Raw genomic sequence first — 27,350 nt, forward strand, 5'->3', positions numbered from 1 at the left:
TGCCAAACGACTAATAAAATTTTCTGCATACATGGTATACAAGAAACACTTACATGATATTGAACTCATAAACAACAAAACTAAAAACCAGAAACTAAAGTACAAGAGTAATCCTTCAACTTCTTCAAGAAATTAAATATGGTTTTGCATGACAATTGAGGCAAGAGGATTAGTTTTACTATATTCTCCATCAACTACCAAATTATCACCACTCACATACTTAGACTCATCACTTCCTAAATAAACGGCAGCCTCAGCAATATCCTTGGTTCCAATACTTGCCCTTTAAGATTAGCGGTTTCCATAACAATTTCCTCTGCTTTTTCCTTATCCATTTTCCCCAAAATTTCTGTAACAAGTGGTGTAGCAACTGTATATGGAGAAATGCTATTGACCCTTATTCCATATTGTCCCAATTCAACAGCTAAATGATTAGTTAGTCCAACCACAGCATGCTTTGATGAAGAATATGTTATTGGTGAACCAGTGCCACCAATAACAGAAGCAATACTAGCAGTGAATAAAATGCTTCCTTTTTTTAGTTGGTATCATAGCTTTGGCTGCAATTTTGGCTCCTAAAAATGCCCCGTAAACGTTGATATCAAACACGTTCTTGAAGTTTTTGTAATTTATGTCTAATATACTTGGATCCTTCATGTTTCCAGTTATGCCGGCGTTGTTCAACATGATGTCTAGCTTTCTGTACCTCGAAACTGCTCCGTCTACCGCGTTTTGCATGTCGTTTTCGTTCGTAACATCACAATGTGCGAAGAAAACAATGTCGTTTGAGCCTAATTCTTTGCAGAGGCCTTGAATTGTTGATGAGACATAATATAATTAAGTAATTATAAATTATAAATGAAGGGGCATGAGGAAATGTAATATGATTAAACAATAAAAGATCAAAAGTCTGATCTTTGTTTAAAAAAAAAAAGTTTTTAGATGAAATGATCAAATTATGACTACTTGAACGTCGGCGACCACAACTTTGGCACCGTGTTTTGCAAAAAGCCAAGTTGCGGCCTCTCCAATTCCACTAGCTCCACCTGTGATCACTGCTACTTTACCTTCTAACCTGCAAATTTAAATAAAATTGCTATATTATGTGTACAAAAAAATTGCAACCAAATAAAAAAATCCTTCTATTTAAACTTCTTCTACACTCCCTTGCTTTCCTTTTCATATTTGTTTATGAAAAATAGGAATTGGGGATAGGACTAATTTGAGTTGTTGATAGTCACTCACCTTTTGACATTTGGAGTTACAGATGAAGGAATTCCCATTTCTTTGGCTAAGAAAATAAAATCAAAAGCTATTAGCTAAGTAATGTCTTTCATAAGATTTATAGGTATCTAGTGCTAAAGATAATTACAAATGTATAACCGAATACGCTAATAATGCTGCAGTAATTATGGCGGCTATGAATTCTCCCATTGATCATTTCAACTTATATTTTGCTAGTATATTTTTCTTTTCAATTGAGTGTCTCACTTTCTTTTTAAGTTAGTTAAAGAGCTATTTCTTTCTATATTCTATAACTTTTAAATTGTAATCTCTACATGGTTTGTTTTATATTACATGATTAAAGGATATTTTGATATATTACGTAAATTTCTTAAAATTTAAAACTTTTCCTTATTTTCTTTAATGTGATACATAATTAAAATAAGACATTTAAATTGAAACATAGAAATTATTCATTTACTGTAATTATATAATAATAAAGTCTTACTGTAATTATTTTAGTTTGCGGTAGTATATTGATTATGACTTTAAATTCATGTAGGTAGTTTAAAGTCTTCACAAATATGGAAAGGGAATGAATGAAAGAGAGTAAAAAATAACATATTGTCTAACTAATTGTGTCAACTTACAGATCTTCAATTTTCACAAACTTCTCTTCTTCTTTTTTAAGTGAAGTTCATGTTCAAACGTAACTGTTAATTTCCAATAACCTTTTACACCTTCAGCTTTAATTACTATTTTTCAACTTCAACTAAATATTGTCCAATCGCATATTTTGTTGGTATAGCATACATGGTATACAAGAACACACTTACATGATATTGAGCTCATAAACAAAAAACCAATAAACTTGCATGATATTGAACTCATAAACAACAAACAAAGAAACAAAAAACCAGAAACTTAAGTACAAGAGTAGTCCTTCAACTTCTTCTCGAAATTAAATATAGTTTTGCATGACCATTGAGGCAAGAGGATTAGTTTTACTATATCCTCCATCAATCACCAAATTAATACCACTCACATACTTAGACTCATCACTTCCCAAATACACAGCAGCCTCAGCAATATCTTCAGGTTCCAATATTGTCCCTTTAAGATTAGCAGTTTCCATAATAACTTCTTCTGCTTTTTCCTTATCCATTTTCCCCAAAATTTCCCTAACAAGTGGTGTTGCAACAGTATATGGAGAAATGCAATTGACCCTTATTCCATATTGTCCCAATTCCACAGCTAAATGTTTAGCTAGTCCAACCACAGCATGTTTTGATGAAGCATATGTTATTGGTGAAGCAATGCCACCAATAACAGAAGCAATACTAGAAGTGAATAAAATACTTCCTTTTTTAGTTGGTATCATTGCTTTGGCTGCAATTTTGGCTCCTAAAAATGCCCCGTAAACGTTGACATCGAATACGTTCTTGAAGTTGTTGTAGTCCGTGGCTAAAATACTCGGATCCTTCATGTTTCCAGTTATGCCCGCGTTGCTGAACATGATGTCTAGCTTTCCGTACCTCGAAACTGCTCCGTCTACAGCGTTTTGCATGTCGTTTTCGTTCGTAACATCGCAATGTGCGAAGGAAACAGTGTCATTTGAGCCTAATTCTTTGCAGAGGGCCCGACCTGTTGAGACATAATACAATTAAGTAGCCTTTTGAACACACTTTTGATTGAAACTTGGGAAAAAAAAAATTGAAGCCGAAGTTGGAAAATGGTATTTGAAAGTTGAACTGTGTTTGGACATGCATTTCACTTCAAAGAAAAAGTTGAAATTCTGTGAGTGAAAAAAGATTTTTCACTTTAAAAACTAGTCAGAACTAATTTTTCAACCAGTAAGCTTGAAAAACTCATCCTCAAAAACTAACCAAAAGCTCAATCTAATATATGACCATATAATGTTCTGAAAAAATAATCTGAATTTTTTTAATATCCAAACGGCTCCTAAGTAATTAAAAAGTGACTGGGACATCATGAGACATGATATATATGTTCAATCAAACTTTTAGATGAAATGGTCACACGATTCAACACGACCTAAGTCATCTCGAACATCAGCAACCACAACCTTGGCCCCATGTTTTGTGAAAAGTCGTGTTGCAGCCTCTCCAATTCCACTAGCTCCACCTGTGATCACTGCTACCTTACCTTCTAACCTGCAAATTTGCATGTTTCTTCCTTAAATAAATGAAATGGCTATATTTTTACTATTACACAAGATTGCCCAAAAAATAAAAAAAGAAGCAAAAACAAAACACCCTTCTGTTTAAACATCTTCTCCCCTGTTTTTTTTTTTTCGTCTCTACACTCCCTTGCTTTCCCTTTCATATTTGTTCATGAAAAATATGAAGTGGGGATAGGAATAACTTACGTTGTTAATAGTCACTCACCTTTTGACAATTGGAGTTATAGATGAAGGAATTCCCATTTCTTTGGCTAAGGAAATAAAATCAAGAGCTATTCGCTAAGTACTGTTTTTCTGCAAATGATTGGGTCTTCTGGTTCATAGGACAAAGTAATAATGATAATTGATAATAATAGTAAAATATTATTTAGAGTTGTCACATGTGACCAAAGGAAGAGCAAGCTGTTAAAAAATAAAAATCACACTGTTTATTTAATTTTGCAGTAGTATATTGACCATGACTTTTAAACCAATCAATCCAGAAGATGGAATAAAGTTGGCAGCCGAATTTACCTGGGCAAGTGTTCGAAATAAATAAACTCCATTCAATTAAAGGACAACCCTTGGAGCAATTTGGACTAATTCAACATGTCATAACTTTCAAAGTCAACTAATAACTTCAGGTCCTAACTCTATCCGTTTATTTTTATTTGTTCAGTTTGAACTTTACACATTCTTTAAAAAAAAACAATTGATATGAGTATCTTATCACAATATCCATATAAATAGACATTTAGTCTTAGGTCTTGAATATGATTTGGGGAAATAAGTTATTAATGGCAACATTAAAACATGAAGAAAAAAATTGCACTTGATATACTAAAGATGATAAGTATGTTGACATTATTGAACTCAATAATGTCGATCAACAAAGTGAAGAAGAAGAAAAAGACAGGTCAACTTCGATATTTTCTAAATCCGTGAAACATTCATATGTTGGACTATGTAAGGAAATATTTGGACCAGATGAAGAAATACTTGGACCAAATCATCACTCAAGCCCAAGTCCCACAAACACAGATTATGTTGCTACTGGCCCAATTGTCAAGCACAGCCCAAAAACAAATACAACTCAGCACACAGCTGTCTAACCATAATTAACAACATGACAAATAATACTTTTGTACAGAGTTTGTTATTTTTCTAGCCAATAAGATTAGAGCAAGTGTTTTAAGAGATTCCTTATTTTTCTGTACATACAATACTTGTATAAATATGGTACATCATCAATGAAACAGTGTACAAGGAAAATTTCCCAAATTCTGTATCTTTTTCTCTATTCATTTTTCAATAAAGTAAAAGCGAAAATATACTTTTAATATAATGGACATGTAAAAATAAACAGAGGGAACATTTGTTTTTATTTTGTTATCACTCTTTGCTTTTTTATGATTTAATGGTCGTCAAAACTAGGTGGGTTGGCAAATTTGCGGTTTGCTATAAGCATTTTGGAAAATGACTACTATATTTTAAGAGTCCGGAACCTAATTGACCCAAAAAAAGAGTAAGTGAATTAAAATGGGGATTTTACATAAATAATTACAATTTAGGGATTTAAAATTGGGCATAGCTACATTTTCAGTATTTACCTGGTATAACTACTTTTTTTTCGCTGTATTCATTTTTTTTCTTTCCGCTGTATACATTTTTTTTCCGCTGTATTCATGAATACAACATTTTTTTTTACTGTATTCATTAAATGACTATTTGTATTCATAAATGGGCTAGCTGTATTCATGAATACAACGAGTAAAACTGAATACATAAAAATATAGATACTTCAAAAATTAACAAATACACCATAAAAAATTGAATACAATCTAAAAGTTTGACCAAAAAAAGGTCAAAAAAGTGAATACAATCACCATATTCGTGAATGCAACAACACTAACCATTAGTTCTAGCCAGATCTGCTGACGATTTCCGGCCATATCTGCCGGAAATTTCGCAACGACAATAACAACAAAACAAGTGTCTTCCTCATCCCTATTATCCTAAGTTTCTCAAGCAAATTCTGTTATTATCACCAAATCACTGAGACTTGTTCAAAACATTGTTCTTTCTCAAGCAATAATATTGGAAATTCAAGTCTCAATGATATCTGCTGTTAATCCGAAACACTGTTCTTTCCGATATGTGTTTTGGTATATTTTTGAACGAAGGATTTTTTCTACCAGGTTTTGTGGTGGCAGATCTGTTAATTGGCTGCGTCACCGTCACCGCCGGTGAAAGCATCGACGAAAAGCACCGGAGGAACAAAATTTCAATCCGCCAGATCTGGCGGCGACGGTGGCCATGACGTCGAGGGAAGCTTGTGGTTCTTGGTTGGTGGTGTCTGAGATCTGGTTGTTGTTGGTTGGTGGCCGGAACTGGTTCGCCGGAGCTCCGGCGGCTGTGAGCAGTAAAACAGTCAAAGATTATATTTTTAATAATTAATAAAAATAAAGTATTCTTATTTAAATATATATGTAGCTATTTATTGTATTTAACATATTACTCTTAGCTATAGGATGTAATTAATCTAAACTATAGCTACTAAATATAATTATGTACTAGTAGTTAGTTATGTCATGTAGATACCCCAAGAAAAAAATGTGATATCAAAGTACCCTTGCAGTAATTTACTGCGTTATTGGACTTAACTGTAACGGCTCAGTTAAGTCCAATAACGCAGTAAATTACTGGGTTATTCTGCTTTTTTTTTTTGGTTAATTAGTCTCTTTCTTTTAAATTTTCACACTTTTTTCATACTTTGACCTTAGATTAATCATGTTTCGAGACTCCAGAACTTCAATATTTTATATAAAACCCGATTTTTTTGTGTGATTAATAATGTAGGCTCAATACATCAAGGATACGCAAAACTTTGGGTCATCGTTTTAGTGGTTGAAAAGTGCTCGAAGTAAGTTTTTGTTTGAAAACTTGTTATCAGTACCTTTACGTTTTTATTTTTTAGGGTTTAGATTTAATAGTGTTACTTTTTAGTTAATGCGTAACTTTATTTCGAATATGTTGCGATTTTTTCATAACCAATTTAGGGCATAAAACTCGATCAACATTTAGAGGATATTTTCGTTGTTCGATATTTAGTGAAAATTATTCGTATTTTTAATATATGTAGATAGATAGATACGTATAAATATAGATATAGATTGTGTGTTTTGATGTTTTGGCTGCTCGTTTCAACAAGAGAAATTGTGCATAAATCAGCCAGATCTTCGAAAAATAAGAAAATTACCAAATAATTAATCACAAATATTTAATATTTATTTTATTCGTGTATTATATATCCATAATTAAGGTGTTGATGGTCTTAAAAAACAATGGTAAGAGTAAACTGAAAAGAAAAAAAAAAATCTTTAAACTTTACCAGTTTTAAAAAAATGAAAAAAATAATAATTTTGTCTTCAACTTCTAATACAAAAAAAACATCATGAGGGAGTATGAGCCTGTTTGGATTGACTTATAAGTTAGTCAAACTAGCTTATAAGCTATTTTTAACTTATTTAAATGTTTAACAAATATAAAAAATAACTTAAATTAAGTTAAAAAGTACTTAAAATAAATCAAAATTAAGAAATTACTTAACCCAACTTATTTTTTTTTGACTTAAAAGCCATGTTAATTTGACCAATAATTTTACTTTTTTTCTCTTAAATTTTGTGTTAATTTCAATATTACTCTTGCTTCTAAATTTTTTTTAAGCATTTTTATTTAAACAGGTAACCTAATCCAAACGGGCTCTATGTTTTTTTCTCTCTTTTTATGTGTGTGTGAGACGTATAATTTGTCTTTCCTTGATTAAATTAATCTAGAATCTCAATCTACACAAAGCCAATCGAACAACAGACAGGAAATAGAACAACATGTCGGGGGCATCAGCTTTGCCAGACGAGCTATGGAGTCGAATTCTTGAAATCGGAATTGAATCCTCAAACTTGAATTACAAAGATCTTTGCTGTCTCTCAATTACTTGCACGCGCCTCAATCAACTCTCCTCAGATGATTCTTTCTGGTCCTCTTTGTTCTCCACCGACTTCCCCCAATATCCTATTAACCAACATCCCTCATCTTCTTCCAACAAATCGCTCTACAAAATTAGGTATTTATACATTCTCATAGTACTCAAATTTATAAATTCTTATTACAGTTAGCTTATGTAGAAGAAACAATCTACCCCCTCTGTCCCAGTTTAAGTGTGTTAGTTCGACTGGGCGCGGAGTTTTAAGAAATAAAAGGAGATTTTTGAATCTTGCAGTCTTATGTTGGAATGTTGGAATTGAAAAACTTACAAAATATACAGGGAGATACTCTTTTTGGGAAGACGGAAAGGAAAGATTGTCATATAAATTGGGACGGAGGGAGTAGTTTAGTTGCGTGCAAGCTGGGATCGGACACCACGGTTATAAATAAATAGAAAATTCTAATTTGTTTATCAACTGCAGGATTAGCAACCAGGGTATGGTATCTTCTAGGGGAAGTAGTCTACTAGTCTTTAGTAGTTCCAAACAATAGTTGAATATCATAGTTACTTCGAGGACATTTTGATTAGTATAGGCTTGAAATTCAGTCAAATCTGCCAAGGTGGATACAACATGAACTGAACAAACACTAAGCTTTCCAAAGACTAGGATGTTTGCGAACCAGCTAATAATCCATCTAAACTTAAAACTATAGTAGTTTCTTGAAGTTGACAATCAAGTAATTGTAAGTGAGAAAATGAGTTTCTGTTAGCTTGTGTTTGGAATGAATTTCACTTGGAAAATATTTAAAATTTTGTGAGTGCAAGCCATTAAATTTCATTGAAATATTCATCAAACCAGTTTTTAGCTTCAAATTTGCTATTAATAGTATTTGCCTATCTCATTTTTTGAAATAGAAAAAAATTGTAAAACAAACATTCATATGCAAATACTATCTCATTATTTGCAAATAATGTGTGTAATATTTCTAAGATACTGAGGCCAGAAGTCATAAAGACACAAACTTGTATGCCTTCTGTTCTTATATTTTTGTGGCATTTTAGCCATGTATCTTGTCTTCTTTTTAATGATATCTTCTCTGCCAAATCTTTTGATGGGAGTAATCATTGGTTGTTGACATCAACTAGATATGAAAAAGTCCGAGAACAGAAGCTTTTGGCCCACAGAAGGGCTGTTTTAAGAATTCAGAGCGAAATCAACGAGCATTCTAGGAGGATTCGGGAGATGGAACTTCGATCTGCGGAGGAGAAAGAGAAAATGAAGAACACTGTTGCTGAGTTGTTAAATTTACGTAAGATCAGGTAGTGATGGGCAGAAGGTTATTCTTATGATGTACTTATTGTTTTTGTTTCTTTAGTTTTAGATAAATGAGTAGATAGGAGGACATGACCTTAGATAGGAGGTTGTGGATTAGGGTAGAAGTTTAGTAGGTAGTAGCGTGTTGTCTCGCGTATCCTTCCTTACTAGTAGTTTACTGTCTCTTGTATTCTTTCTCCTGTAATTTCTTGTCATTCGATTCTGTTATTATTTAATGTATCTTGTTCTTCGCTTGGCATACTATTTTGTGGTAGTAATTGATCTTTTTTCCTATTTGACCTGCTTTGTTATTGCTTTATTCTGAGCCAAGGGTCTATCAGAAAAAGCCTCTTTACCTCCCAAGGTAGAGATAAGGTCTGCATACACTCTAACTTCCCCAAACCCCACTTGTGGGATTACACTGGGTATGTTGTTGTTGTTTCTTTAGTTTTAGGCCAAAACATAATTCGGAGATGATAAACTACATGTTTATGGTATTCCAAATGGTGTAGAAAACAATGTTTTATACAAGAGCAGTACAATCTTGTTTGCTCGGTTGTTTGTAGAAGCTGCTACTTTATTCTTTGTTGGTCAAAGATAAATGTAAAATGACGCAGCTGATGTTTGACTTTGCAATTGATTTGCTTCCATCAGGCAAGCCTCAGTTGCACTAAATGTTTGGCAGCCAGAGGTTGTCCGAGGTAGTCAGAAGCAGATGGTTGAGCAATGCAATGTGCCTATTGATAATCGTATCCATGCCATTGAGATGGAGCTCAAGCTTTGCAAACAGCAAATTCTAGGGTTTGACAAGGCCCTTGTAAGTTCACGTTTCTTTTATTTAGAACGTGTCATTCATCTAATTGATGAACTGCATTATGATCTTTCCTTTGTATGATTGCAGAGAGTTGAAAAAAAGAGAATGCAGACAGCAAAGGAAAAGCTGGCTTCAGTAGAATATCACCCCTTGTGGGATTTTAACTTAACAGTCAGCCCGGTTGATGAACATGACATGAGAAGGAAAAGATCGAAGAACATGATCAAGGGTAAAGTTCTAATCCTTTCTACTTTTTCCACTCAATTTGAATTGTTATTTTTTCAGGAAAAGCAAATGTTTGTTACTTGAGTTGTATTGAAAGACTGCAAGGTTGGATGTTATCTTATACGAATGGCTTTTCCATATTGCCAACTTTGTTTTAGATGATACAAAATCTAAGTAAATATTAACTCCTGTAAAAGGGATGGTGAGACATTTACTGCTCTCTACTATCTGACAACATATCTTTTTTAATGCTAATATATAGGTAATCTGGAGAAAATGTAATGGTCGGTAGTGGATAGGTTGTGGGTTCATGAGGGTGGTCTTTTTATTTTTCCATTCTCTTCACCCTTTCTTTTCCTTTTTGGTGGTTGGTGGTGAGTATTTTAGTGCTTTTACTGTATTTGTCATCTCAGTTGCAAAAATAGTGACTCCTTAAATCTGCTGAATTTCTCAGAAGGAAACTAGGAGTTGATGCACCGCTGAATTGGATGATTTACTCGTGGTCAAGGAATTTTCTAGAATGGTCATGACAACTGGATGATACAATGCAGATGTTCAGCCTATCTGCATTTCTGTCCAAGCTCCATTTTAGGCGCTGATTTTGCAGTTGCTGTGTTCCTGTTGATTATTGGAAGTATGGCAGATTCGGTTCACCTCGAGTGCATTTAGAAACAGATATCTGACATGGGGAAGGGGATTACAAACGTGGACAATTTTGATGCTGTCTAATATGCTTGTTTGCGGGGAAAGGATGTTCAAGGAAATGGAGGATTATTCCTCGGAGTCTGAAAAAGAGAGCAAAATGGATGTTCTGCAATAGAAAGGGGATTCTGAGGCTACATTGGAATATCCAGTTGGATGCTGATACTCAAAAACACATGCGGGTCGAGAAACTTTACTTTATGCCTCACACAGTTGACAAAGTTATGTGAGACTGCCTATGTTTGAAAAGTAGTATTTGTAGGTCCAAAGTATTTTGGGTTAACAAATTCAACTTGTCAAACACAGGCAACCATTTGGATCCCACAATTTTCACTTGTCACACATAGGGGGAACCTTATACAACTTAAATTGGTGTTTTTCATTTTTTGATCAACTTTATTTGCATGTCAATAAAGATGCCGGACTGCAATGTCTAATTATGTCTAAAATGGATATGATGTATGTATTTGATATGCATCGCATCTGTTGGATCAACTGCTGCTTTACTTGATTGAGAAACAGAACTGATCCTTGCCTCAAAAGTTGATGGTGATTTATGCATGCTGCTTGGTTCCAAAGGATGTTATGGTTGTGCATCCCTCCGAATCCAAATCTCAAGAGAAAGGGAAAAGATGAAAAAAAAGAAAGGAAAAGGATCAATTATTTTTGTTCATTTGAAAATTTGAGTCCTGTTTGGCCAGGAAACACAAGATGACAAATGCTATGTTTTGTATAATCTTTTGGTGCCTCTACGAAGTCCTCTAATAAAAAAATAAATGGAACTAGTTTAGCACTTATAGATTGTGGGTTTTATTCATTTTACCCATTAAGTTATTCATATTTTAAGTGGACAATATAGGTTGACTCGTATTAGACTCATTTTAAATGAGGTATCCAACCCAGCAGATAACCATAAATTTAACCCATTTGCCAACCCTTAGTTTAGAACATAATAAAGGAATCAGACAACAAAATGGGTTTACCGGAAGGGTGAAAATTTACCTGCTTGGAGTGCATCCGTCAAATTAATGAATGCAAGATACATATCTTGTACATTTCGCTTAACTATGGTCTGGTAATGTATATTTTCACAATAATAACTACTAAAACTTAAATTGTTTGATTATGGGTAAACATCATGTGTAGATGAATATTTATTTACCTCTACAATAGTCACATACATACAACACAAAGAAACCCCAACATATATGGGTCTAACGAGCAATTTTGGGTCAAATGTGTAGTCAATGATAGGGTCTATATGCACTTTATCCGAACTACGGGGAGCTTACACGGTCAAAATAATAAAAAAGAGGAATCACTTATCACTCAAATTCCTCCCAAAACCCTAGTAGTAATAAAACACCAGGCAGATATACTTTAAGCTCTTTTATCAATCAAAAAATAAATAAAATTCACCAATTGGTGTTTTGAAGCTTAAGGTAGCACAAAGCCATGGTAGACTGTCAATCCCATCATCCTTTCATTTCCCCATCAAATTTCATCATATTACATTTTTTTTTCCTAATGTGCTGGTAATTTCCTTTGTTTGCAAAAATTAAAATATTTGTGGTACTCTAAGAAATGGGCCTGATGGTAGTTCACTCCCTTCGATTTAATTTATTTGTCTCGTTTTGACTTCACACTGAAGTTTTAAGAAAATAAGAAATTTTTTTAAATCGTGTGGTCTCAAACTAAAAATACTCGTTAGTACTAAAATGCCCTTTAATTTTATTGGTCTTAATAATGTCAGGGGAAAGTTGAAATTATACAGTTGTCCAAAACGGAAATAGGCGTTCTTTTTTAAACAGACTAAAAAAGAAAGTAAGACAAACAAATTGAATTTTTAGTTTTGGTGAAGTTAATTTTTGTGGCTCACCTGATGATTTATTTGGTTAACAGTGGGGTAGGAGAAAGGTGAAGGAGCTCAAGCAAGAGACAGTTACTCTTGGACCAGCCACAAGGGAAGGTGAATTGGTGTTTGGAACAGCCCACATTTTTGCTTCATTCAATGACACCTTCACTGTGAGTTTTTTTTTTTTTTTTTGGCTCATTGTGATTTGCGGTTAAAATTTGTATTTTGTTAATGATAGCTTAGCTTGTTATGTTATAATTGCAGCATGTGACTGATTTGTCTATAAGAGAAACAATGGTCAGGATTACTGGTATGGCTAGTGTAACATTTCTTTGTTATTGAATTCTTAATTAATTGGTTCATATTCTTGTTGTCTTGTAGCATTTCTGATTTCATTATTTAACTAAGAGTTAATGGTCCAAAACACACATGAACAATCGCTTTTTAGCGAGTTTCATACCCCAACTATCCATTGTTCCCTTTTCCTACCTGAACTATGGCCATCTACTCAACTAGGTTTGTTTTAACTTTTGATACATAGATGGTGATGTTTAGGTAGGAAAAGGGAACAACTGATAGTGTGAAACTCGCGAAACAATTATAGTTTAGGTGTGTTTTTGTCTATTATCTTTTTTTAATTAACTTAGAGAAATTAGCACTTTTGTCCCTTAAATATTGACAAAATTTTGATTTTCGTCCTTGTGATTTCTGATCAAGCACATTTACCCTTCAATTAATTGGTGTCTAGTTGTTTAACCTTTATAGCGAGCTACGCAGCTCACCTCGTCAGACGCTTAGATGCTCAGCTAGAGGACGCGAGTTCGAACCACTGCAGCCTCATTTTAATCTTACCTTATCAAAAAAATTTACCCTTCAATTAGTTGATATCTGCGCTTTTGATCCCTCTGACTGTGAAACCCCACAAATTTAATGAATTTTTAGGTGCTAAATCATCCAATTGTTGAGGTGTTAATGTTAAATTTGTACTGCTACTCTATATTCTAGAATAATGCAGTTCAAAAATAATCTAGATATCACATATTTCCCATATTAAGGAACCCAAGTTCCCATTTTAGTTAATTGAAAGTTAAATATGCTTAGCCAACTAATTAAAGGACCAAAATCAGAACTTTCTAATAATTGAGGGACTGAAAGTGTAATTATCCCTTTACTACTTGATGCGAAATGCAAAAGGATGCCCGTGCTCTTTCCTCCCTCTCTATAGAGTTATAGGTCGTTAGATTATTATTGACCTGTAATATCTCATATCCTCATTTTTTTCTTCTTCAGAGACTATTATATTTGTTTTAGAACTTAATTTTCTGTCTATGGCTGTAGGTGGTATGAATGTGAAGGCAGGCAGATGAATCTTCTCCCTATGCAGCCATGCTTGCAGCTCAAGATGTGTCACAAAGATGCAAGGTACAGCATTGTTCGTGTTTGACGTTAATCTTTTCTTTCCTTTTTCATAATGAAAACTTGAAACCATCAGTGTCATGTCATAAAAAAAAAACATCCGTGTTCATGTTGCCTAATAGGTCGGTTTGTTGGGCAAGCGGAAGATAATATGTCCATGACCTGGGATGAGGATTATTTCGAAAAATGGTAATCATACAGAGATGAGTCTGAGCTGAAGCTTACAATTTAAAAAGAGTGCTTATACTCCCGTCACTTGTTGCATCAGTTGTGCTTGATGCAGTACTGCTTAGGTGTGCAGGTCTTATGATTTAATATGCTGAATTAACCATGAATGCCTTGTTAACCAGAAAAATAATTGCCAAATTAATCTACTTGTGTTTTTCTGAAAGTAATACTACCAGTTTTGAGCATTTGATGGGTCGCACTCATGAAAGCTTTCCTATTTCTAAATCTTTAACTTGAATTATTGTCTTGTCTCGTTGTTTTGATAAGCAAGGTAATTTTATTAATGAAGCACAGTACTAAGATGCTATGGTGCAGATACAAAAAGCAGAACAGCTGGCCAGGGATCCTATTGTTTCTGTTAAATTGTCTTGTCTCGCTTGTCATCAAGTAATCATTTTACTAGATGATATGTATACCAGAGGTGCTTCCTTTTGTATTTTGGGATTGAGGGGTGGGTGGGGAGCTAGGTCTCAAAGACTTACTAAACATATCTCTAGTTACATGAAGACTGAATGCAGAATTTGTTGAATTATGAAGTTCTTCATTTACCTTTCTAGCAATTTTTTATACTTCTAATTAGGGCTGTTCACAGTTTTGGTTAAAACCAAAACCAAACCGAAAATTTAACCAAACCGAATAAAATAACCGACATTTGGTTTAGTTTGGTTTGGTTTGGTTTTAAATTTGAAAAACCGATAATATTTGGTTTGGTTATGGTTATGGTAAAAAATAACCGAATAAATAACCGAACCAAACCGATAATTATATATATAAAATTTATAATTATTTATATGTATAATATTAGCTTTTCATAAATAATTAAAGATATTTTATACCTTTTAATTATTAATTTAATTTTGGTCTACTTATTTTTAAGGCCCATGTCTTAAAAGAATATATCCAACAATCCAAGCCCAACTCTAATAAGTCGTAAGCATAAGGGTTGTTTGTATTTTGAAACCTCTGTTTGACTTGTTCTTTTGAATCTAAACTGCGTTGCAAGTTTGGTCCACCTGATTTGCCAACAACGTGTCTTTCCCTCAATATGCAGCAAAGTTCACCCTTGTGGGCCATGAGGGAAAAAAAGCTTCATAAGAAATTTGAAGAATGTAGAGAGAGAATATTTGAATTGTCACGGCTAGTCATAAACCGAACCAAACCGAACCAAACCGACAATAACCAAACCGGTGGTTATTATTTTACTTGGTTTGGTTATGGTTTTAGACATTTAAAAACCGACTAAATTGGTTTGGTTATGGTTTTAACCAATAACCGACCCAAACCGAACCATGAACACATCTAGTATATGCAATTTCAATTTTGTTATTTACTTGTGGACCATTATAAATAGTCATTAACAATGATTGATCAACAGGAACTCAGAATTAATGCTCTTCACATTAAGCTTCGGGCTACTGGAGGCAACAAGACTAAAACTCCTGGTCCTGGTGCCCAGTCTGCTCTCAGAGCTCTTGCACGACCTGGAATGAAAATTGGACGTATAGGTACGTAAAGTTGTTTAACATTTGATTTTCCCACTTTATCAATTGTATGTGGTCTTTTATCCTCAATTTGCAGCATGTCATGTCTTCTGTTTTGCTGTCATGATTTCACGAAGGATTTCTTTTCTCTCCAAGAATCCATTGATGATCCACTTATACCTTTTTACTCTCAATGGTCGAACTCCATTAATTTTCTTTCAAGTTCTAGTCTTTAACCAGGAGATTTCAAAGAAACTAGGATTCGGGGTGACCCCATAGCCACCATAATTACATTTACGATTAATAAATGAATAAGACTCACAATTCAATTACTTTGACACATAGAAACATGTGAAAATGCATCTATTCTTAATGTTTGACACATGGGAACAGAATGTCATGCAGTTTTACCACCCCTGGGAATATACAGTTGAATAGCAATTCAATGTCTGTTTTAGTTCTCCTGACGATACATCTTCTGACAGAATTGTTTTTTACGTTTATTATTGCACTCTTCTTATTCGAGAACAACATGCCTTTATTTTTGTGAAATTTGATTGTAACAATAATTCATCTTGAAAGATCCTTTTCATAGTTTTAACATAAAAGAGACAAAACGACAGACTTAAAACATTTCTTTTCACAATTTTTTCTTTTCTTTTCGTAGTTGCAGATCAGAAAACAAAATAGAATCTCAGTCTCTGATGCTAATAAAGGAAAACATTTTTTTTGATTGAACACCGGGTGTCCGGGTCTCTTTGAGCCCCGACTAATCCCGGGGGTGCACAGGCCCTCGGCAAGGAGTTTCCTGCAAGTGCACCACGGGTAATTCAGGGTTTTACCCCAGTCCGATGGCCCTCAGAAATTGTTTGCACCCAGTGGGTTTCGAACTTGAGACCTTGAAAGGGAGCAAACCCCAAGGCTCAAGCCAATTACCACCAGGCCAACCCCTGACATTAAGAGCACACAGTTCTGAAGATTCCTAGTGTTTGTTTCACTAGTAAAAAATGTAATCATGTCTAAACACAAACTACATTGTAAAGATTCACACTCTAAAATCGCGTCCAATTTAGAGGTTCCAATGTTTCGTAGATGACTGCTAGCGTTCTTCTCAAGGATCATTCACAAAAGAATTTAGGATGAAGATTGTTTTTGTTCTTTATTTAGAAGACGGAAAAGCCACGGTTAAGAGGATAAAAACAATCCTGTTTAAACAAGAATTCTTTTAAGTGACATATCCATTGCCAACAGTTGTGTCTTTCCTTTCGTTTTTCTATTTTATTTTATTCATTTGTATGATATATATATATACCCCATTGTTCTCACTTTTTTCGCCCTTAAGTACCTTAAGAATACATTAGGGGGAGGACTTCGTCTTTTTGTTGAATTATTTGCATAGACAGCTTTCCATCATATACACTGATGTGAAACCTGAAAACATGCTACTCTGTTCCACGATCGATCCGTCTAAAGATCCCAGAAAATCAGGAGCACCTCTTATTCTTCCTAGTGATACAGACATGGCTTCACTCGAGTTCGGGACTGTGAAGAGCCGTGTAAAGTTCTACGGGAATTTAACTAATAACCAAAAGAAGAAGATCAGAAAAAATCCCAAAGAAGAAGCTCAAGTTTTTGCGAATGTTAATAGTTTGTCTAGCACTGATACTGCAACAGCCAGTGGGAAAGAACACGTGGCTCCTACGAGAGGGAGCGGTTCTAGAAGGAGGAAGGTGTTGGAGTCTGTTGACCTAAAGTGCAAATTGGTTGATTTTGGGAATGCATGTTGGACATACAAACAGTTCACGGATAATATTCAGATGAAGCAGTATCGGTGCCTTAAAGTCATCGTTGGGTCTGAATATTCAACCTCATTAGATCTTTGGTCCTTTGCTTGTATTTGCTTTGAGCTTGCGACTGGTGATGTGTTGTTCGATCCTCACAGTGGTGACAACTTTGACAGAGATGAGGTATGATATTGTAAATGCAACTCCTCCACAGTTATATTATGTGTTTTTCCTTTTTATGCCTGTTTATATGTTTCAAAAGGACTATGTATTGTCCTGATACTTGGTCATTTTATGTTTAAATTACAGCAAGCACATTGATATGGAGTTAAATTGCATGGGAGGGCTGGAGCTCAATTTCGTTTAACCCTTTTTGAAGTTTCTTATGGAGAAAAAATTTTTTTGATAAGGAAGGATGTACTAGCAGTCTAGTCTAGAGATACTTGTTTGCATGTAGTTCATCTGATTATTTTAAAAGATATGGCAGATTAACTATCTTATGGCTAAAAATGGGTTAAAAGCTGTCCAGCTACTTTAGCTTACAGGCACTGCCCATACAGATTTGCTTAATCCTTGTGGAAGATAATTTGCTATGGACTTACATATTCACTTTTATGTGTCCTTTTGAGTTGGGTAAGGTATATAGCAGTTCTGTGAGCTTTACTGAGTTTCTCACTTATATTAATTTTTTCACGTGATTCTTTCACAAATGCAGCATAACTCAATATGATCTATGGCAGTTTGAGCTTTACGCATTTGACTAACATTGCATTAGGTGTTTGCACAAGCCAGTAATTATTTGTATGAACAAGGTGGTCTAATATGCACTTGATGCCTCATCTAGTTTTTGTTATGTTTGTGATGTCCTGTTGACTTTTGCTCTTCTATTACCAAACATATGATCACTTTTATGCATCTAGTCTGGTCAACTCAGCAGTTCAAGTAATAAAAGATGATTTGAAAAAATTAATATGCTTTAAGAAAATCTGATGGTGGTTCTATTATTATTGGAACAAGATAAATCTTTGTTCTGATAGCTGCATTTGTGGAGGTAAGGGTGAGGGAAGATATGTTGGGTTCAACAGTTAGCTTAGAGTCTTCTGTTTGTCTGTGCTTTATAATACTTCTTGGAGCCTTGTCAAAAGTGATTTAAATATCTAGAGTTCTAGCGATCATCTGGTGATCTTATTGCATCCCTTATCGTCTTTCTGGAATTCAGTATATAGAACAACCCGTTCCTTTTTCTCTTCACAAATCCACATCAAGCTCAAATTACTTAGACAATTTAATCTTTTGGATATTCAATTTTTGGGTAACAAATTGATAAAATAAGAGCAAAATATAGAGAAATTATGTCTTTGCTATTCGTTTGAATGATTACATATAATATCTCATTTACGTAAAGGTACGTACTATCATGAGCAATATGTCAAAGTTCTGCTTTTACTTTTTTCTGCACTGCTTTGAGTAGCTCTTCTCTTTTGACTTGTCTTATCTATTTTTATTTAAAATGTGGATAATCATCACTTTTGTTCCGTCTCTCTTTCATTGTCTTTAAGTGGATGTTTATTTGAAATGTAGCAAATGAATACAGAGAAGCTTGATAATATTGGATTCATATTTTTGTCAATGTTTAGAAAATTCAATATATATTGAGGGCTATAGGTGTCTTCTTCACTCATATGGGAAAAGGGATAGAAGAGAGAAGTTAAGTGCATGTGTTTTGTTTTTCATAATTGGTGATATTAAAAAATACTTAAAGTTGTCAAAGAGGAAACACGAGTTCAACAAATAGACTGTGTTATCTCTTAACTTGCTGCCTGAATTTATCATTTTAAAGGGGTAACCGTGTTATCTCTTAACTCGCTCAATAAATAGAGTATGTTATCTCCAAAAAAAAAAAAAAAAAAAGAAAAAAAAAAAAAAAAAAAAAAAAAAAAAAAGAGCATGTTATCTCTTAATAGACTGTTTCTTCAAATTGCAATACTTGGGATCAGAACAAGAACTTGACCAGCTGCTGAGATGATCTTTATTTGGTCCAACTCATAACTTATTTCCTTTTTATGATGAATTTCTAGTTTCTTAATCCTGGATATAAGCTCGCTATGGTTCTTTTCAGTTGCTGTCGTTTGCCAAGAATTGTTATTGTGGTTTACTACTTAAATTAACATATACTTACTGAAAACTTTCTTGGGTTGGCAGCATCACTTAGCACTAATGATGGAGCTTCTAGGGACAATGCCCCGGAAAGTACGAGGTAGTACCTTTAACCACTTCAAACTTCTTACACTTGTATGCATCAGCCATCCAGTGATGCCATGCGATGCCTCACCAAATTAAAGCGCCTGGTAATTGTGGGCTGCCCAGAGTTAGAAAGTTGCAGCAATCGGAGTGGCCCAAACTCCCAGTGGTCCAACATTTCCCATATTCCAAAAATTGAAGTAGGTGGGAGGAGAATTCAGAACTTAGGTACTTAAGTCTCTGTTTCCCTTTCACTTTGTGAGTCTGATGTTGTAATCGTTATTTTCCACGGGTTACTCTTTTCCATTCTCCATCTCCGGTTTGTTGTTTTCTAAACTTTTCATTTCCCATACAAGTACATATTACTACTCCCTCCGGTCCAAAATAATTGAGGTTTTAGACTTGGTCACATGGATTAAGTAATTCACTTACTCCTAAAAAGTAAGAGATGTATTGACTAAAATACCCTTATTTAATTGTAGGAGCTTTGAAAATATAACAAGCACTGAATTTGCTCATTTAATTAAGAATTTGTCAAGGGTAAATTTGGAAGAAGAATAAAATACCTTCTTGATAGACTAAAACCTCAATTATTTTGGACCAATTTTTAGAGGCTAAATTCTCAATTATTTTGGACCGGAGGGAGTATAGTTTTAGGAGATCCAGAAAGGAGGCTTTATATTAATTTAATCCTTTTTCTTGCAAATATTTTGACATATGAAAATGCAAAATTATCAGTTAATTGCATCTGTGCTATGCTTTCAGCATTTTGCTTGTCCACTTGAAACGAATTGTTGTTTTCCTAATTCTTCATCAAATAAAAAAATTCTATATTCCTTGCAAGATATGGTTTAATCGTGAGATTTATGTCTTTTTCATGATAGAACATTGCTGTGGTATATCAAGTCAAAATCCACGGGCTGCACTTTAGGTAAATTTTCATTAAGACTTGGTAGAGTAATGCTATAACAAGTTTGTCAAGTTTTTTTGGCGCTCCTTTTTTCTCACGACACAATTTTACTGTTTAACAGGGTTGGTTGGTTATGTTCCACAGAAAGAACCACCACATTTGTTTTGTTGAAGAACAGACTCTTTCATGAGCATTTGGTAAAGACTACATAATCTCTCGACATTTTACTTTTCATAATGGTTGTATACCAACAAATAGCTAAGTAATGATTATCGAGTATACAAAGTTGCTCATTTGCCCAAAGTGAAGCTATTTTTCTATATTCTTTTCCGTTGTCTTTTTTGATAAAATATAAACTTTTTCCAGATTTAATGAAAATAAAAAACAATTAACTCATTTTAAGTATTTTTGCTGAATAATAAATGAGTAGTTCAACCAACAAGTACCATCTCCTTCTCTTATGATACTTCAACTGCTTGTTGCAAATTTATGTACTGTTCTAGAATTTCCTTTTGGATTTTTCACTTGAAACGTATTTTTCTTCTTGGTGACGATAGGGATGCTCTTGAACAACCTTTTGAAGAAGAGGAAGTGTTGAGTGCTTTAAACTCTTGTGCCCCTGACAAGAGCCCAGGACCAGATGGCTTCACAATGGCCTTCTATCAGAACTGCTGGGACATTATTAAACAGGACCTTATGGGAACTTTTCATCATTTTCACAGCAATTGCCACATGGTAAAATCCTTCAATGCTTCTTTTATTGCCCTTATCCCTAAAAAGAAAGGTGCTATAGAAATTAAAGACTTTAGGCCTATCAGTCTTATTGGTAGTGTCTACAAGTTGGTGGCAAAGGTGCTGACTGAAAGATTGAAAAAAGTGATTGGGAGATTGGTCTCAGGTTATCAAAATGCTTTTATAAGAGGCAGACAGATCACTGATGCAGCTCTTATAGCAAATGAAGTCTTGGATTGGAGACAAAAAAGTGATGCCCCTGGTCTCTTATTCAAGTTGGATATAGAGAAGGCTTTTGACAAACTCAACTGGCAGTATCTCACTTCTATTCTAAGGCAAATGGGGTTTGGTGAGAAATGGATCAAATGGATTAAATACAGCTTTTCTACAGTTAAATTTTCTGTTTTGGTCAACAGAAGTCCTGTAGGGTTCTTCTCCCCTAAGAGAGGGATAAGGCAAGGTGACCCCCTATCTCCCTTTCTCTTCATTTTGGCCATGGAGGGTCTCAGTAACATGTTGGAAAAGGCAAAGCAATTGCAGTGGATTGGTGGTTTTGAAGTGGGTAACAGACCTGGTCTTACCGTTCCTGTTTCTCATCTTCTCTTTGCTGATGACACCCTTATTTTTTGTGGTGCTGAGGAGTCTCAAGTGAGGTATCTCAACCTCACCCTTATGATCTTTGAAGCCTTATCAGGGCTCCACATTAACATGACTAAAAGCATTATTTACCCTGTTAATATGGTTCCAAATTTAGAGTTTCTGGCCAGCATCATGTATTGTAGCATTGGCACTTTCCCCACCACATATCTAGGACTCCCCTTGGGAGCTAGTCACAGATCAATGGAGATTTGGAATGTGGTCATTGAAAAGTTTGAGAAAAGATTGGCCTCTTGGCAACAACAGTACCTTTCTCTTGGCGGCAGAGTAACACTCATCAATAGTGTCTTGGATAGTATTCCTACTTACTTCATGTCTCTGTTCCCAATACCATCAGAGGTTCAATATCAACTTGACAAACTAAGGAGGACTTTTTTATGGGAAGGTAATAGCGAAAATCACAAGTATCATCTAGTCGAGTGGGACAAAGTAACTCTTCCAAAACATCTAGGTGGTCTTGGTATAAAGGATTTAGCATTACACAACAAATGTATGTTAATGAAGTGGCACTGGAGGTTTAACCAAGATGATGCTGGTCTTTGGAAGGAGATTATCCAAGCTAAATATGGTAGCACTAGCCATTGGTGCTCCAACCCAATCTTAACTCCTTATGGAACTGGTTTATGGAAAGATATCAGGAGATTGTGGGATGAGTTCTTTCTCAACACTTCCTTCCAAGTGGGAAATGGGGCTCATATTCTATTCTGGAAAGACAAATGGCTTGGCTCTATTACTCTTAAGGATGCTTTTCCCAGGCTGTTCCTTATAACAACTAACCCAGATTCAACAATTGCTCAGAACTGGGAGGACAACTCATGGAATTTGCACCTAAGGAGACACCTAAATGACTGGGAAATAGAGGACATGATAGCATTGATTGGGTGTCTACAGAACAGCCCAATTCTCACTCAGAAAAATGACAGGCTTAAGTGGGGCAGTAACAAGGACGGTTCTTATTTTGTCAAAGAAGGCTACCTGCTTCTGACCTCCAACAAGGACCTGATTGATCAATGGCCTTGGAAGCTGATTTGGAAAATCAACTTACCGCCTAAAGTCTCCTGTTTCTGCTGGGTCGCTCTAAAAAGGGCTTGTTTAACTCTGGACAACCTCATGAAAAGGAAATTTCATCTTGCTAATAGATGTTACATGTGCCATTGCACCTCTGAAACCATTAACCACCTATTCTTACACTGTCCAGTTGCTACAGATGTGTGGAATATGTTCCTCACTTTGTTTGGTTTGCAATGGGTTATACCGCACACTGTCAGGGAAGTTTTTGTCTGTTGGAGTTCTTGGAAAGTTGGGAAGGTCATCAGAAGAATCTGGTCTATGGTCCCTGCTTGCATTTTGTGGTGCTTATGGTTGGAAAGGAACCAAAGATGTTTTCATGGTATTGTAACTGCCAGCTCAAATCTCAAGGCCAGATGCCTGACTACTCTTTTTAGCTGGATTAATTTTACCCCTGCTTACAACCCAGACTCTTTTTTGGATTTTATTAGCTCCTTAGTCTTATGATAGATTCTTGGATTTGCCAGCTCTCTAGACTTACAATAGGTTTTTTGTTATCTTTGTATGAGCTGATATTTCCTCCTCTTTTGTAACTATGCATCCCCTGGATGCCTTTGTGATTATAAAACACTTACATCATCAAAAAAAAAAAAAAAGTGTTAGGGGCATATAAGAAAAATAAAAAGCGGGTATAGTGCTAACCTATTATAGCCATGTATTAGGTTAGCAAGACCCTATACCTACATGGTTGCAGTAGGTTAACGCTATATCTAAATTTTTATTTTCTATTTTACCTCTAATATCTCATTGTTATGCCAACACATTAAAGTGTTTTTGGTCTTTTCACAAATAGTTTTATATAACTGTATGGTCTGCCCTCAATCCCCTTTTCTCTTTCACCCCCCCCCCCCCCCCCCCCCCCTTCCCACACACCCCTCTCTCTGTTGATGAGCCCAGCCCATGTAATTTCCAGAGGTGCAAATGCAGGCGTATTTGTTTGCGATTTGCCATGAAATAATAGAACCCAAAATACAATATTCCTTCACAAATTGCCATAGGATCCATATTCCATCCCGCCCTCTTCTTTCTCTCTCTAAAACCATGAAAGCACACTTGGCCATGTTCCAATTTACATTTCAGCTTACAAGAATATATTTTAGTGGCAGTATGAGCTGCTACAAGAGACATAGAAAACACGTGTCTTGCAGTGGGTTTGACCAAAAATTCACCCCAAGTGCTGATTCTATGATTTGAGAGATGGGCTAAGGGAGGTGGTATAAGAATGCTGATAATGATTGTTATCCTTAGGACTTATTTAGAATATGATTTCGCCAGAAAAGGTTCTCACGATACATTGAGATAGTAAGATCAAAGAGACAGGAACTGACAAAGAGAGAAGGAGATGGGTTAGGATAAATATACAAATATAACCTTGAAGTAATAAAATGATATGATAAAAGGTAAAAGTGAAATAAGAAATGAGTACAATGCTAAGTGCTAACCTACAACAACCAAGTAATTACTTACCGGCACCGAATGTTTACATCAAACCATATAAATTTACTATAGTTAACTTATCTAATTTTTTTTAAGTATAGTTAAGTGAATTAATGAGGTGAGAATACATGTTAATTAACCATGGTTAAGTGCTAAAAATCTATATACAAATACATGTCATGCATCTATTGGCTTGATGTAAACACCGGTTGCGGCCTGTGAGTAAGTTTTTACCCAACATCCATGTAGTAGGTTAGTAAAACTTATAGTGAGATGCTAAATAGCCCGAATCATGTGGACAAAAAAGGTGAAAAGTTTATACTATGCTATACTTATTTACTTTTGGCTCCAAATACTACTCTTTTCCCTTCAATGAGTTTCCCTTTGAAAAAGTAATAATTATATGTTAGCATGCTAATCTTTTTATCTTCCCAATACATTAAATATTTATATTAAATTTATAACCACAAATACCATAATATTGAATCATATGAATTAATTTTGAATGAATATTAAATTTAAATTATATCGAATTATATGTAAGAGTTTCTAATGAAATGTTTAAAATTTAATTAAACAACTAAAGTATTGAAATTGAACTATTGATTTTTTTTTATACTAATTCGAATTATGATAATATTGCAGTATGAAATATATATAATACACATCATATATATATTTTAAACTAACTCCTGCGCATTGTATACGCACATCATCTATACATTTTAACAATAAACAATTAACTTATAACTCACATTTTTGCATAGACTTTCCTCATTCTACAAAAAATATTATAATCATTCTCAAAAAAAAAATTGCATTGACTTTCCTATATATATTTTTGATGAATTGACTTTCCTATATATTTTAAAGTTGAGGAACTGGCTCTCTTGCATTACGAATATATGATGCTATACTTTAAAAGTAAATAATTGACTCTGTTAATATACACCCTTATATATTCAAAACCTGAATGATTAGCCATCTCATATTTGAAGTTTTGCTTTACTTATGTTAAGAATTATGTCAATCGACTTTAATAAATACTAATTTAATTAAAAAATAATATATGCAAATTAAATTATTCTTAACCTTATATTACATCTATGCTGGATTTTGATTCCCTTTTTTATTCGACATTATCTTTTTCTACTTCGTAATAATCTAATTAATTGATATAGGCAGTTTATTAGTATATTCGTTTATGTTACCAAACTTATTATTGCATTTCTTTAATTTATCTTACCAAAATTTTGAATACCAAACTTAGTTTTATAAATTATGGTATTCATAAAATTAAGTTTGGTATTCAAAATTTTGGTAAGATAAATTTAGGAAATGTAATAATAAGTTTGGTGTTTAAAATTTTGGTAAGGTAAATTAAGGAAATGTAATTAATTAAATTGACTAAGATTAATTTTAAACATTTCATCAGGAACTCTTACAAGCAAGAATTTTTAGCTAAATTTAATATTCATTTAAATTCAATATTAAGGTATTGTAATTATAAATTTAACTTTAATGTTCAATGTATTGGGAAGATAAAAGATTAGCATGCTAATGTATACTAGTAATTATTACTTTTTTCGGAGGGATAAAAGTAGTTTTTGGAGCCAAAAATAAATAAGGATAATATAGACTTTTTACTTTTTTTGTCCTCACGATTCTGGCTATATAGCATCATCTCCCATTCATTGATGTGTGTCAGGAAGAGATATTTTTACTTTTTTATGCTTATGAAACATAAAGCATCATTAACTTGATAGAAAGAGAATGAAATTCAAAATTTGCATCTCACTTTTTCACGAAGGGCATAATTGACGCAAAAAAGGTAGGAAATGTCCGTAATACCCCCATAACCTACGTGCATTGTCTTAAATGACCCCATTTTGGTCACGTCTTGTCTGGCCAGAACGATTTTTCCAAACTTATACGCATGTATGTATATATTTATTGGAAGATAAATTGTGGATCAAGGTCACACGAGCGGTGTGGATCAACCTTGAAAATAAAATAAAATAATATTACAGGGATAAAAAAGGGTGTCATGTTTAAATAGATTTTCGTTGTCTAAACTATTGGCAATAAGTGTGTTACTTAAAACAAGAGGTGTCTTTTTAAATGGGATTCTCTCTTAGAATCTAGAAAGTGACTTTTACTTGCTATTCACTCTGTGCATGCCGAAGTATGGTAAATTCTTTTCACTCTGAATTGTTTTCTGCATGGTGTCTTGTGCATTTATTACCATAGAGTGAACCTGTCTATCGGGTCACTACAAAATCCTAATTTTTTGGAACTCTCATGGAAGATTGGTACTTGAAAGAGAAATAGTGGGGCTTGACCATTACGAGTAAAAAGATAGGAGTGGACATAGATCGATGCTTTTAGAGAAGTGATTTTCTATGAAACCATGACCATAATGTTTCGTAGAGGATTGCTATCATCCTTTTCGAGAATCATTAACAAAAGTATTTAGGAGAAAGAGTTATGTTTATTCTGTAGGTTGAGAAATGAAAATTTAAGGTTAGAGGAAAAAGAGAATCATATTTCAACAAGACAACCCTGGTTTATGTGACACTTCTATCAGACCATCACTAACATTTGTGTCTTATCTTTTCTTTCTCCTTTTAATTTTAGTTTAAAGGTTGACCTCACGGGTGACCTAACTTATTTCCTTCACATTTCATCTATGATATAGCTTGTTTTATGTATGCTAGTAGTGCCTGCTTTATTTGCTTTGAACTTATGGTATTGTATGGTCATTACCTTCTCCTAATAACAGCAGAAAGTAACTCTTAGCTTGCTAATTTTTTAATCCCAGAGGATGTGACTCGAATTCCCACTGATAGTACTCATAGAAAGGGTGGTAGGAGAGGGAGGAGGCTATGAAGCTGCAACTGGGAGAATATTTTGGTCAAAAATTCGACTTACTTCTGTATCGAATATCTATGGTTTTGTTTCTAGTTCTGAATATTTGAACTTCTCAATCCTTGTTCAATAGAAAATTTTCTGATTTCATTCCCTCTTTGAATTTATAATTTTTTTAGCTGGTAATCAGTTTTGGACTTATCTCTTATGCCAATTGTTTAAAGCT

At 34.2% G+C, this 27,350-nt stretch overlaps 2 protein-coding genes and 2 pseudogenes across 2 annotated transcripts; 2 read left to right on the plus strand and 2 right to left on the minus strand.

The window, feature by feature from the left end:
• Positions 1–6: 6 nt before the first annotated feature.
• Positions 7–1,283, minus strand: LOC132608234 (secoisolariciresinol dehydrogenase-like; annotated as a pseudogene).
• A 694-nt stretch (positions 1,284–1,977) lies between these two features.
• Positions 1,978–3,901, minus strand: LOC132605361 (short chain aldehyde dehydrogenase 1-like). Its single transcript, XM_060318532.1, has 3 exons — positions 3,633–3,901; positions 3,280–3,398; positions 1,978–2,868 (listed from the first exon to the last, which is right to left on the minus strand). Exons 1-3 carry the CDS (start codon positions 3,668–3,670, stop codon positions 2,186–2,188), a joined length of 840 nt encoding a protein of 279 aa, XP_060174515.1. The 5' UTR covers positions 3,671–3,901; the 3' UTR covers positions 1,978–2,185.
• Positions 3,902–7,188: 3,287 nt separating this feature from the next.
• LOC132606955 (F-box protein SKIP24-like) lies at positions 7,189–10,921 on the plus strand. The gene is made up of 5 exons (XM_060320679.1): positions 7,189–7,529; positions 8,538–8,711; positions 9,361–9,523; positions 9,608–9,749; positions 10,200–10,921. The coding sequence occupies exons 1-5, from the start codon at positions 7,294–7,296 to the stop codon at positions 10,208–10,210; spliced, it is 726 nt and encodes a 241-aa protein (XP_060176662.1). The 5' UTR covers positions 7,189–7,293; the 3' UTR covers positions 10,211–10,921.
• An 838-nt stretch (positions 10,922–11,759) lies between these two features.
• LOC132606956 (small ribosomal subunit protein uS11y-like) lies at positions 11,760–27,339 on the plus strand (annotated as a pseudogene).
• The last annotated feature ends 11 nt before the right edge of the window (positions 27,340–27,350 follow it).

This window comes from Lycium barbarum, chromosome 8 (assembly GCF_019175385.1).
Source record: "Lycium barbarum isolate Lr01 chromosome 8, ASM1917538v2, whole genome shotgun sequence".
Classification (NCBI taxonomy): domain Eukaryota; kingdom Viridiplantae; phylum Streptophyta; class Magnoliopsida; order Solanales; family Solanaceae; genus Lycium; species Lycium barbarum.